We start from the raw sequence: 13,807 nt of genomic DNA, 5'->3' as shown, positions 1-13,807 counted from the left end.
ATTATAAGTGATTGATATTAAGTGAAAGGAGATAAAATGTGTCTTTTATACCATAAAAAAAAGTGTACAAAGAAGTGAATAGAAAAAATGGTTCAAAATATCATTTTTCTCGTTTACAATTGCATATTTGCATTACCTTAGCTGAGATGAAAATTGATGAGTATGCAAAATTCAGTTGCATCAACATGGAAAATTGATGAGTGTGGCCTTATTACAATGATAGTAGGTTCTAGTGCATTTATAACCTAACCAAATGGTTAGACATTCTACACATAATTAAGTTGGACAGATTATCAACCTACATATTTCATTGAAAAAAAAGAGTTCTAAGAAATGATACTAATCATTCCCTCTAGTTAATTATTTTTCAACCTTCTAACCCTGCTACATGTTTAAGTGACCAGCCTACAAAATAAGCAGTAGCACCAGCCATGGCACCACTGAAGAGTGTCATAGCAATGGAGAACATGTATCTCTCACCTGAAATCCTTGCCTTGGCTACACCAAGTAAAGCAAGTGCAATTGCAGAAACAATGCAAGCACCAATGAACTTGAAAGTGTCATTGTTTGTGAAGGGTATGAGGATGATGAAGGAGAGCAATGGAGTTGATCCAAACAACATGAAGGATGTGAAGGTTACAAGCCCATTCTTCCATGGTGTTACTTCTTCATCTGCTGGTAGCATTCCTTTGTCTGCTACCATTCTTTGGTCTACCATGATGTCCTTGTATTTTTTGAATATGTTCACAACCTTCTTGTAACAATGTAACAAATTTTTGTTAGTTTTGAACTTGGAAGTAATGCTAAGTAAAAATGAAACATTTAAAATAAAATAGCATAAAATTCTCGAATTCTTTCAATAAGGCTGCATTTGGTTACTGTCTCTAAATACAAAATATATGAACTCGGTAGGACAGAGACTGTTTTCAAGATACGAAATTTCAGTCCCTTCAATATCTCCCGAAAGTGGGGACACAGAGAACTGAAATTTTTAGAGACGGAGACGGAAATTTTAATAACATTTTTTTTTTCAAAAATACTTTCATTTAAATTTTCAAATTTCAAATCTATCCCTCATTTTTCATATTTATCCTATGCTAAACATAATATTGAAACAACTCATTTCAGTATATTTTACACCAAACATAATATAGAGACTTAATTTAATTTTTATCTCTCGGGTCTATGTCTCTTAGTTTTAGTCTCGTTTTCAAACACAGTCTAAGGTACTAATATGTTCAATGCTATGTACTTTTCTTGAACAAGTTTGGGGTTATTCAACAAAGTAATATTGATTAAGTGGAACAAATAGGCTCCAATGAATATCCAAATGGTGTGTGTGTATCTTATTTTCTAATACCTACCAAGGTTGCATCATTGTAGTCCATACCAAGTGCTTGAAAGTGTGTGAGTAACTGTGATTGCTCAGTGTCTATATGATTGATGACATCCCATTCTGTCACTCTCCTCTCCTTAATGATCACATCTTGCTCTGTTCTTGCAGACACATAGTCTCCAAGCCCCATTGATATTGCATCTGCCACTAGGTTTGCAAAACCGAGAACCAATACAGTCACTGCGTTCAAAAGTTACACTTGAATTCTTCAACAATCAATGGCATCACAATCATTATTTCACATAAAAATGACTTCTCTCTTTTTTCTTTTTTCTTACAAGACAATTAAATATTCATTGTGATTTATGATATTTTTGCTATCTTAGTCTTTCACATGTTAACTATAATAAAGGACACTGACATGGACATGACACGTCACGTGGACAAAATATTTAAAACTTTCTAAAAATAATAATATTAACATCTGTCTTTAGGCTACATGTTAGCTAAACCCTTTAAAATTTGTATAAGACACGGGAACATTATATATATATATAATATCTAAAATATTTTTTGTTTTAATAATTAATAATATATATTATTTCTAAACTCGTTTCAAGAATACATGTTAAGAATAATGGTATTTAGGTGTGTCCAAGCGTGTCGGAAGAAGAATTTTTTATTTTTTTATCAAGACACGCGTGTTGAACGAGTATTAATGAGTATCGTGTCCGAAATGTATCCAACAAGCAAACACGACAACTTAGAGCATGTTATGTTAACATTAACAATTAAGAAATTTTTTTATAAAAAAAAGATACAAGATTTAATTTCCTGTGTATTTATTAAAATAAAAGTTTGAAAATTTGTATTATTAATAATCTTAACATGTGCTCTAAGAAGATGCGTTAGGTAAAACCTAATAACTAATCTATAATAGTAAAGTTTTATTGTTTATTGTGCTTAGCCTTGTGTGTTCATGGGAGAAACACTCAAGTGGGTTAGGTAGAGCACTAAACATGAATTAAGTTACCTTTGATAAATTAATTATCCTTTTGTGAAAAATTCTTGTATCCTCCCAAAAGCAATAATGGTATTCTCTTCCATTCGCTTCAACTACTCATCATCTATTGCATTAAAATTCTAGTTGAAAATAAAATAAAAAATGTGGAGAGGCTACAAATTGAGGTGCTATAAGAATTTAATAATACATATACATATTGACATGTGGTTTTGTCTTCGTAACACCTAAAAAATTCTCATTCTTTTCATACCATTCTCCTAGTTCCTTGATTAGCCTAGTGCCTATTAAGAGAAGTCAAAGAATTAATTTCCCTAAGAAAATATTCTCCAACCATAGGGTAGGCAGGGTCTACAGTCAAGAAGGAAGTAGTTCATAATTATCCATAAATACTAACTCAAGCAAAGCCCTTATTCTTCTTTGAACTAGATAGAAAGGCATTAAGTTGGTCCCATATATGTCCCATCTTTAAAGAAAAATGTTTATATACATGAAACTGTTGTACTGATTCACATTTCAATATTTCATTTATAATTGAATAAGATGCAATAGATGATAAATAAAGTGAGCTGGTCATGTACCTCATAGAATGCAATGTGTATATAACAAGGTTCTGAAAACCGAACTAATCATGACACTCGTGAAGTTGGAGATTCAAAAATTTAAAAGTTCCATTGAAGTTCAATAGGGATTGAACTATATGTAATAAAATATACATTTATGTACAAAATATATATTTTTCAAAATAATTATATTTTATTATTTTAAACCAGTTAATTACTAAAAAGTTGGATCGGTTAATTCGACTTACTAATTTTTCCAATTTGCTCACAACTGATTTTTTTTTTTTGTTATGAACCGAACCAATTTAGTGGCAAATTCTCGGTTAAACCGGTTGAACCGCCAATCCAACTCAGTTTTATGATATGTTTACCTTGCACAACTCTTGAATCATAATGGTTTCCTATTATGCTATGAATTGAATGGTAAGAAAGCTAAAGAATCACCATCATTCTACCATTCCAATATGGATCAAACTTTTGTAAGCCACACATCACAAAACTACAAATTATTGTTTGGCTGTGAAAAGGACAGAGGCTGCAAATACTTGTCATGGTGGAGAAAGAAAAAGCTTATACCCTCCAAAAATGGACTTTTCTTATGTTAAACTATTTAATATTTTTTATATGTACAGATAAACCAAACTTAAAAAATAAATAATTAATATCAATATCACTTGTAATTACTAACTAAAAACAAACAACTACACAGGAAAAAAAGAGTTACACTAATCACTATATATGAGTATATGTTGAAAAATAACTCCCTAACTAGTCCCTATCTACCTATAAAATTTTTTTTTTCTATTATGCTATTCATATCTTGTAAGAAAAAATTATTTTATTGGATAGCAAGAATCTAATTCTAGACCTCATGCTCATAGAAATTCATTATTATTGCTATGAACTATATCTATCTTAAATTGATAAGCAGAAAGAGACACCTAACTGATTTTATATCTAAATATTTTTTAGTAGAAAAAAATGCAAGTTAGGCAATGTCATTTTAAGAAGTAACCGTTTGATTGAATAATTAATAGTAATTAAAACAGAATATTAATATTATTACCAGAGGAAGAAGTGGAAGCAGAGATAGAAGAAATGAGAGAGAAGCAAGTGATAATAGCATCAAGCCCTCCATACACTATGCTCTTCACATATTCTCCTTTCCATGGCTCCTTTGGTCTCTCACCACTACCACCCTCCTCCTCCACTTCACGGAGGAGCCTTATGCTGCTGCTGCCACCACCTATGTCACTCATTACCACTTAATTATTATTATATATATTATTATTTTTAATATTGCTAATATAATTATTTTCACAGTGTGTATTTATTTGTTTGGTTTTTACCTTTTATCTTTGATAGTTGTGTGGGTATGTGTATGTGTCAAGTTGCATGAGATTGAAGAAACACGTAGCCAATGAGTGAAGTGTTTTCTTCACTCTTTCTTCATTGACACGTTTCCAATTCCATGCCCACCATACATGTAGCCCTTCCAAAACTACTCTCTACTTTCACTCTATTCTTATTCTTATTATATATATATACACATTGTGTCACATTATTGATGTTAATTTTATTATGTTATATGTTCACATTCTCGTTTTGGTTTCACCTTAAAAATATGTTTCATTTATTTACTTAAAAAAAAATTGGATGAAAAATAATATTTCAAATACTTTGACCTTGTTCGAATGAATTTTTAAAAGGAAAAAAATTTTGAGTTATTTTTTAAAAGATTTTATAAAAAAATAAAAAATAATTTTATGTTTAAATATTTATTAATTATGTTGAATATAATAATATAAAATATTTTTTTATTATGTAAAAGTTATTTTTTTAATATTTTTATTTTTATTATTAAAAATTTATTAAATATGCAAAAAAATAAAAAAATTAATAAAAATTTTTTTTTGTTATCAACTGAATTACGCATAAACAAGCACTTTATTTTTTTGTGTTTTACATCAAATAATTAAATACTTTGTCTATGTAGTTTGACCATTTTCATTTACTCTTATATAAATTAAATGTTGTAATACATATTTGTATCAAGATTCAATTCATGAGATTAGTGATTCATGCATTATGTTAGATTGAGAAGAAGTTTATCAAAGAAATAAACATTTGAAAAAATTTCTTTTTCTTAGCTTTAGCTTACTAAAAATATTTTAGATATAATCCAGTTGATTTTTTAATTTTATTTTCTAATTTTATTTTTATTATTTTTATTGTTCTTTCTTTTTCTTATAAAATTTTGGAAATAAAATAAACTAAAAATTAAAAAAAATACTAAAAATAAAAAGAAAAAATAAACGTAAACCAAGCACCCCATTAAAATTTTTTCATTAAAAATATTAAATTTTGTTCTATTTTTTCATTTCTCCATCTCTTTATATTTCCTTCTGAAATCATGAAAGGGAGTTTAAAGTTCAACTGCATGCGTTTATATTTTATATAAACACTTAGACAGAAATACACAAAAAAAAAGAAAAAAAAAAAGAGGGATTGAAATGTGAAAAGAACTATATATATCATAAAAATTATTAATTGGGCATCAATTTATTTTCTCTATTACCTATGGCATTAGACGAAAATGCTAAGACATAAAAAAAATAAAAATAAAAATCGTATTGTGAACAAATTAAATTTGAGCCATATATTTATAGCTAGTTAGTAGTTACACCAATGGCCTCTTTTCTTCATCATACTCTCCCTCAGAACCTGCCATGACTCCCAACTCTTCATCAGCATCTGATTTTACACTAATGCCATTGGAAGAAGAAGAAGAAGAAGGGGTTAAAGCCTTCTTCTTAATTGGTTTGTTGTTATTACTATTATTATCAGGCAACATTTTCAATGTGATTCCCATAGCTATGAGTAAGAGTCCACTTCCATGTTGTTCTGTTAATGGCTTTGTAAATATCAAATATGAGAGTAGCAATGTCACTGCCTTTCTTGCTGTTGTTATCTGTCACATAAAATTTCAATGGAGGATAGTAAGTAAATTATTATTATTATTATTAATTAATTAATAAAGTTGGGACCACATCCCCAGGATAATCACAATCATAATATAACCAAAATTGATATTTTGGTGGGTTTTTTCTTGTTTGGGGACTAAAATTGAAATATTGTACAATATTTATATTTTCTTTTGTCACAAAGTGAATCCTTATCTTACAAGGAATTCTATGAAGGGAAATAAGTTGGGACCACATAAATATAATGGTTGAAATATTATGCAAGCAATTTTATCTTTATTTTTTTAATATGCTGCCTGAAAAATAATAAAATTTCCATGATGCTAATTATGTGTTGATGACTTGGTATTTTAGCAAAATTGTTGAACTTTTGAGTAATCATATATCTTAATTATTTTGAAAGCTTTCAAAAAAAAATTCAAAATTTTCTTTTTTGAGAAATGAAGAGAATATGTAGTGATGATTAGAGTCCTAATTATCCTCCTGATACTTAAATGGGTAAAAATTTAAATATATATGTTATTTTTTAAGAATATCAAAAAGATAAAAAAAAATCAAAACTTTCTTTATTTAGAAATTAAAAAGATAAGATAGAACTCCTAATCATTTTTCCATAAATTTGGGCAACAAAGTTTTCCAGTTCCAAATCATAGTACTATTCAATTGAGTAACAAAACCAAGTTTCAATTAAAAGTCAAACTTGGTATTGAAAAAGGTGAAATCTTTGGCCATTTATTAGTAGCATTAAAGAACCTTACCTTATGGTGCTCTCTGCATTTTCCACATATGAGAGTTATTAATGTTATAGGAGCGGTATAGTAATAATGGTACAAACTAGACATAATTGGAAAAAGGAAAAGCTTGTGAGAGAGAGAAAGATTTCATATTTACACTTACCATGGCTGTGGTGGCAGCACCAAAAATGGCAATGAGGGAAAGGACAGAGACTTGGCCTATGAATGTGGCCATTGCTTCAAAAACCAACACACCATAAACATAGGGATGCTGAAAGGACAAGAAAAGAGTGATTCTTTTAATAAATTAAAAGTAATGTGTATAGTAAGTGTTGTTAAGTGTTTGTGGGGAAACAAAAGGAGATTGTTTTATTCCAAATTTTTTTTAACCTGTGAGCATGAAGTCCATGCTTTGAATAATTCTCCTGTCAAAAGCATGGGAGGGATTAAGAAAGGCAAACCCACCACTGTAGAGCAGAATAGCATCTCCATCTGTGTTAGCAGTGAAAATGATCAAGTAAAGAATGTTACTTATATTTAATCATAAAGTTTATTTTGATTCAAAACTGAAAGAAAGTTTAACTATTGATGTGGCGGTATCTTTTAAAGTGAGAAAGTTAGTAAAGTGAAATCGTAAGTATCTAATCACTTTTAAATTACGATAGTGAGACTCACAAATAATAGAAATTATAAATTCAATAGTGATTAATCCCCTCGCTTTATCACTGAGGATCCTTTTCCATGAAAGTTCGTCTCGATATTTCAACTTTTACAACGACATTCAATCGTGTATTATGATGTCAAATGAAAGGACTTAATGCAGTAATATATGAAAGTTTAATCTCAATTTTGGCATGTAAAATTGATTCACCTGTGTGGTCTCAGGGTTCATAGTGAAGATTGCTTCTTGGAGATTTCCCAGAAAAGAATCCATGACCAAAGCACCAGATATCATAACAACACCAATGACACTGAAATTTGGTGATGTCTGAGCATCTGCTAGTGTGAATAGGATCAATCCAACAACCAGAAGTATTGCAGATATATATTCATGCAATGGATATTTTCTTCTTAGACCCGGTATGAATGCTCCCATTATCATCACTGGCAGCACCTATTGTACCAATTCAAAATCATTGGACATGTTTAATTAGCTATATGTAACAAGGTAGCACTGTTTGAGGAGCCAAAAGAAAATGTTAGGAGCAGTTCGGTTTGCGTTTTCATTTTGCGAATACAAAAAACAGAAAATGAAAACGCAACCAAACACAATCTTAGAATCTCTTGAACAAGTAACCTAATTTGGTTGCATTCAACTTTATGTCTGATAAATCCAACAAGTAACTAATAAGATGAAAATGCATTCAAGATATTTCACCAGCAAATAGGTTCGCTATAAGATTGAGAAAATGTAAGGATTAGTTTGATAAATTTACCTTTGTGGATTTGAACATGATTTGTGCAGGGTAGTTAAGGAAAGCCAGAGACCCCTTTGTTAGGCCATGAGAACCCATAAGAACAGCTGAAAGCTTCACATAAGTTTTCCATGGATTCACCATTTGCTTGCTTGTGAAGCCTTGAAGGTAAATCAGGAAAAGGTAAACAAACCCTTGAATAAATGTGAAGTACCAACCATAGCTGAAAATTAATAAACCACCAAATCATTAGTCACAAATTAATATCACTAACAAATAAAAATAGTACTAACAAGGGAATTGGACAAAATTTACCTGAAGTGGAGCCTATTATATACATATTCCTGGAAAATTATTCAAATGAGAGAAAAAAAAATTAGTGTCAAAACCAAATTACTAGTAAGATAATAATTTCACATAATAAAAATAGAGAAGAAAAAAAAAAGCTGAAGCTTGAGTCCTCATAGAGAAAACCAGAAGCAACCAAAAAGAAAGAAAAAGGAAAATTCTTTGACCAAATTCCTGGACTTGTGAGAAACTTTTCCCTGAAAAATTAATCTTTATAAGTTATTCTTAAAAACAAGATAGGATGAAATTGTTGAATTCCAAATCTAACAAAACACAAATTGATTAAATTAAACCCCTTTTCTACACACAGAAAGAAATAAAACACCAAAAATTCTGTTTTGCAGTTTTCTCCTCAAAGAACCATTGTAGTATAAGAAGAAAACAGAGGAGTGAGAGAATGATAATGATTTTAACTAACCTCACAGATGCCATTAACAAGGTATCCAAAGAAGAAGCCAGAAGAGCAAATGAGGAATTGCTGCCACCTTGGTCTGTCAGAGAGTGAGATTCCAAACAAACTACGAACCTGTTCTTCGTTCTTCATTGCTTCTCTTCAATTTCTTGTTCACTGAAAAAGACTCAACTCAACTCTCTGAAATAGCACCACCCCAGAATCCAATTCAGCAGAAAGATTGTATCTTTGAAAACAGAAGAACAAGCACCTCAATCATCAGCACCCTCAAAAATCTTGCATGTTGACTTTGCCAAAAAAAAAAGTGTGTTTGTGTGCTGGTTTTTTTTCTTTTCACAAATTAGAGGAAAAAACTTGGTTGATTAGTGTAAGCAAAGCGTGTGTGCAATTTCATATTTATGTGTAAAGAGAGGCATGGATTTTGTGCATGGAAAGTTAGAGAGAGAGAGAGAGAGTAAGGAGAGAGAGAGAGAAAGAAAGAGTGTGTTTTCTCTTACATGAACATGCCAATTGCCATACCAGGTGGAAGGTGTCTTGACTCTTATGTATGCTCTTTTATCTTTTAATTAATTTAATTAATTAAATTTAGGCAAGTAATTAATGGAGATTTAATAGGTAAAGATTTTTGTTGTTATCTCCAGTGTTTTTTTATAAGTCAAAGATTAATTGATTACACATCTAAACTTTATTTTAAGGTTTGTTATTAGTTAATAAATTCAAATTTTTAACACTTACTTAAATAAACGAATAATCTGATCATTTCTACCTATTTAAATTGATTCTTTTATATACAAAGATGAGACTGATTACGAAGAGAATTTTGCATGTAATGCTAATGCTATAATTAATTTCAATGAAAATATTGTTTATTATAGTCAATTATTCTTTTATGATTCATGATTTATTTACTACCTAAAATGGTCATTATTCCAATCATTTATGGAATGATGGTATAATATTTTTTGTCCATCTTTAGGATTAAGAGATATTGTTAATTATTATTTTATAACAATTTTAAATAATTTCATTTACAATTAGATAACCATTAGTTACATATGTTGACTTGTTTAAAAGAAATTTCTTTACTCATATAATTTTAAACTTTATAAAAAAAAGGTAAATTATTTCTATTTACATACATTTATTTTAAAAATAAAAAATAAGAAAGTAATTTTATTACTTGCAAAAGAAGAACGAGTGCTGTTAGCGGACAGTTGTATCATGCTGCCCTTGTGCACAAATTTGTTCATACATTCCTTAACTATTTTATTAATTTAATTATTTTGCACATATATAGTTTAATTAGTGTTACTGTTAACGGATTTTACAATTTTTTTTAAAAATGATTTTGTATATTTTTACTTTAAGTTAATAAATAATTGAGTGAAATATTTGTTTAATTTTGGTAAGGAATTATATATGTTTAAATATCCATGTGTATTTTTTTTTTTTTTTTAGTATGGAGATTAGGATATCTTCGTTGATAATTTGGAATGATTTAGGTAGGGTCTATTTTAATTAGTTTTATCTATTTATTTTTATAAGATTGTGAAAATTATTACTATATTATAAAATTTGGTGGTTTAATGTGCTAATTGTTAATGGTAGTACAATTATTAATACTATTTAATATTCTTTATTTGTGATATTTTAATATAACATGAATTTTTCATTTTAATAAATCATCATTTTGATAAAAATGATTCATCTTTATAAATGAGATTAATATTCTAAAATTAATGAAAAATATTTATTAAGACTGCTTATTAATTTAATAAATTTCAAAATACAAACATGCGTTGAATCTAGAATTGATATTTCACTTTAAAAAATTATTTGCAATAATACTACTATTTTATCCAATGATTTTAAAAATACAAAACCTAACGTAACGTTGACTCTTTTTTTCTTTTTTACACAACCATCAATTGCCTTGGCATCTAATATTCACTGTTCTATACTCATTTAAGTTGTGTCCAAATCATGATCATTTTAATAGAACTTTTTCTTTAGATGAAATATTATTTTAACAAAGAATTATAGATTCAACCTAACAAATTAAGTTTATCCAATAATAAGTATCATAAGTAGAGTATCATCTTAAAGCACACATACACAATAAAAATAATAATAAATGAACAATGAATTGAATTTTTAAGAATGTCCATTTAAATAATCCAATAAACAAATTGAGCTAAGTATATATTGGAACTAAGTGTGGAAGAAAGTGAATTATTGAAGTTTAGAGAGCATAATATAATAAGATATATATGGAAAACGGCCTTTTAGCTAACTCTATAAATTAATTGTAATTGTAATTTGATTATTCTTAGAGAAAGAAAGTCAAACCAAATGGCTCATAATTCTTGCATTTATTTAATCTTTGATTGAAAAGGTCGTTTTGTTCGCTAATTCCTAATCATTCACTAATAAACCGGGTCCTTCATATGGATCCATACAATTCCAATCGTAAAGTAACAAAAAGCTATACGTGATCACACGTTCCATTAACTTAAATCATAGTCTTATCAATTTTAATTATATATTTAATTTCAAAATAACTAAGACATTAGACGTCGTATATAATGTATTAATTACTTTAAAAAGACAAGCACATAATAATAATAATAAAAATTTAATTACTACTCTATTAGTTCTTATAATTTTATTAAATTTGCAATTAAGTCTTTATATTTTTTCTCTTTTAATTAAATTTCTACATTTCTTTTAATAATTTTATAATTAAGTTATTAACAGTATAAAAAATATTAGAATTAACGAAATATTTCTCTATAAATTAAAAGTATCTACAATTAAAAATTTAATTAGATCTTTAACCACATATTTTTTAAATGAATATTCCGTTAATTTTAACTTTTTGATAAAAAAATCAAATTACAAAATTAAAAACAGTATAAAAACTCAATTAAAAAATATATATAAAGACCTAACTATAAATTTAGTGAAACTAGTAAAATAATAATTAAACCTAATAATAATAATAATAATAATAATAATAATAATAATAATAATAATAATAATAATAATAATAATAAGGATACCAATTGGAATTGAATTTTCAAAAAGTATATTACAATGTCTTCTTTAAAAGTGAAATAGAATTGAAATTTAGTTATTTTTTAAAAATAAAACAATAATAAAAATAATTATAAAGGTTTTATGTATGGAATGATTAAAGGAAAACTCACTTGAAACGAATATAATAATTTGTTATTTTTGTAATGTAATGTCATGTCATATGTGTGTGTATATATATATATATATATATATATATATATAAGACTTTCAGAATACAAATAATACAATTCAATAATAATTAAATTCAGTCAGTCAAATAATTTTTCAAACAAATGAATAAATAAGGTCAGTCAAATAAATATGAAAGTTAATTAAGATATGAGAAATTTTGTTAATGCTTAAAATTAAAATTTATATGGTATTTTTTAAAGTGCCTTAATTTAAAGTATTTTAAAAAAAATTGACCAAATTTAATGCTTTTACTACATTTTTATTTGAATATTTTATAACTTTATAAAAAATAGGTTTAATTATTTTGTTGGTTTCTATAGTTTCACCAAATTTTTAATTAAGTCTATATACTTTTTTTTTCAATAAAATCTTTATATTAGTTTTAATTTTATAATTAAATCATTTTCATATTAAAAATATTAAAATTAATAGAATATTTCTCCCATAATATACATACGGTCAAAGATTTAGTTAAGTTTTTAATTATGAATATCTTTAATTTGTAAAAAAATATTCAATTTATTCTAATATTTTTTACACTAAAAATAATCTAATTATAAAATTAAAAATGGTATAAAGACCTAATTAAAAAATATAAAAACCTAATTAAAATTTTAATAGAATTATAAAAACTAAAAAATAATTAAACCTAAAAAATATTCTCACCGTCAAAATACATATCAATAATTAAGTTACTTAATATTTTATTTATTTCAATTTATTTTGTGTCATGTATCTCATTTATTTATTTTTCTTCAAAAGACAACTTAGAATCGAAATAGAGAAAATAAGATATATGGAATAATAGAAATTGTGTAATTTTAATCATTTTTAATATATGTGTGCTAACACAATGAAATTAAAAAAAATAAAACAAAGATAACTAACCAATAGAAATTAATCAAAGTTGTAAATATTTGAACATATTTTATTAGTTAATTTACATATTTTATGTATATTGTTCAATAGACATACAGGTCTGAGAATTTTATAGTAAAAAATATTTATAATAAGTAAATAGTCACTAACATAAAAAATAAGTCAACAATTAACTTATGAGTCAATTCGAGTTTAATTTATTAACAATTTAATAAGCAAAATTTATAAATTTATAAGATAAGTTTGAGTTTGAATTTAAACTCATATATTAAATAAGTCAAATTTTAAAATTAAATAAATTAAATTTATTGACTCATAAATTAATTCAACTATATATTACTTATTATAATTATTTATATTTATAATATATTATAAATTTTAATTTATAGTAATAAAATATAATTTTATATGATATAATTTTTATATATAATTATAATAAAAAATAAATTATATTCATATTATTTGAGTTGATTTATAAATTTAAACTAATTCGTAATTTTTTAATAAATTAAACTTAAATTTTATGAATAACTTCAATTATTATTAAGTCGAATTATATATAAATTAAACTTAATTTTCATGAATCAAATTTAAATTGATCTTTTTTGACTCAACTCGGCTCAGAAATATTTTCTGGACATAGATGGTGCACCAAAAGATAATAACCGAAGAAGTATACATGGTATTTATTCAGCGAAATGAGTATTGTTATCGAAAGAGAACAAAAACTCTAATTTGATGGGTGTTTATTAATTAGATTATGATATAGATGAATTATATGGTAAAAATGTAAATTTATAATTTTTTTTAATAAAATGAAAGAGAAATTAATAAAAATAGCATCT

General features: G+C 26.4%; 2 protein-coding genes across 4 annotated transcripts; both read right to left on the bottom strand.

Moving 5' to 3' along the window:
• Window positions 1-157: 157 nt before the first annotated feature.
• On the bottom strand, window positions 158-4,249 carry LOC112797390 (uncharacterized). Of its 2 annotated transcripts, none has more exons than XM_025840298.3 (3): window positions 3,987-4,249; window positions 1,365-1,576; window positions 158-754 (listed from the first exon to the last, which is right to left on the bottom strand). In XM_025840298.3, exons 1-3 carry the CDS (start codon window positions 4,177-4,179, stop codon window positions 368-370), a joined length of 792 nt encoding a protein of 263 aa, XP_025696083.1. In that variant the 5' UTR covers window positions 4,180-4,249; the 3' UTR covers window positions 158-367. The 2 variants fall into 2 exon arrangements, with proteins under 2 accessions (XP_025696083.1, XP_025696085.1); XM_025840300.3 differs by having other exon boundaries at window positions 158-751.
• A 1,179-nt stretch (window positions 4,250-5,428) lies between these two features.
• Window positions 5,429-9,349, bottom strand: LOC112797388 (UDP-galactose/UDP-glucose transporter 2). Of its 2 annotated transcripts, XM_072236006.1 has the most exons (8): window positions 9,311-9,349; window positions 8,820-9,039; window positions 8,369-8,397; window positions 8,075-8,276; window positions 7,510-7,752; window positions 7,029-7,130; window positions 6,802-6,909; window positions 5,429-5,891 (listed from the first exon to the last, which is right to left on the bottom strand). In XM_072236006.1, the coding sequence occupies exons 2-8, from the start codon at window positions 8,943-8,945 to the stop codon at window positions 5,601-5,603; spliced, it is 1,101 nt and encodes a 366-aa protein (XP_072092107.1). In that variant the 5' UTR covers window positions 8,946-9,039; window positions 9,311-9,349; the 3' UTR covers window positions 5,429-5,600. The 2 variants fall into 2 exon arrangements, with proteins under 2 accessions (XP_072092107.1, XP_025696081.1); XM_025840296.3 differs by having other exon boundaries at window positions 8,820-9,346.
• Between the last annotated feature and the right edge of the window lie 4,458 nt (window positions 9,350-13,807).

The sequence above is a fragment of the Arachis hypogaea genome, chromosome 4 (genome assembly GCF_003086295.3).
Source record: "Arachis hypogaea cultivar Tifrunner chromosome 4, arahy.Tifrunner.gnm2.J5K5, whole genome shotgun sequence".
Taxonomy (NCBI): Eukaryota; Viridiplantae; Streptophyta; class Magnoliopsida; order Fabales; family Fabaceae; genus Arachis; species Arachis hypogaea.
The sequence above is the reverse complement of the archived record's forward strand: the minus strand, read 5'-3'. Positions and strand labels throughout refer to the sequence as shown.

What these genes read in the sequence shown, in the direction of transcription:
- LOC112797390 (XM_025840298.3), bottom strand. Translation starts at nt 4,179, where the DNA reads ATGAGTGACATAGGTGGTGGCAGCAGCAGCATAAGGCTCCTCCGTGAA. An exon ending in TGCTTCCACTTCTTCCTCTG is followed by an intron (nt 1,577 to 3,986) that starts GTAATAATATTA and finishes TTTTGAACGCAG; the next exon opens with TGACTGTATTGGTTCTCGGT. An exon ending in ACTACAATGATGCAACCTTG is followed by an intron (nt 755 to 1,364) that starts GTAGGTATTAGA and finishes CATTGTTACAAG; the next exon opens with AAGGTTGTGAACATATTCAA.
- LOC112797388 (XM_072236006.1), bottom strand. Translation starts at nt 8,945, where the DNA reads ATGAAGAACGAAGAACAGGTTCGTAGTTTGTTTGGAATCTCACTCTCT. An exon ending in TGAACCCTGAGACCACACAG is followed by an intron (nt 7,131 to 7,509) that starts GTGAATCAATTT and finishes CTGCTAACACAG; the next exon opens with ATGGAGATGCTATTCTGCTC. An exon ending in CATGGACTTCATGCTCACAG is followed by an intron (nt 6,910 to 7,028) that starts GTTAAAAAAAAT and finishes TTGTCCTTTCAG; the next exon opens with CATCCCTATGTTTATGGTGT.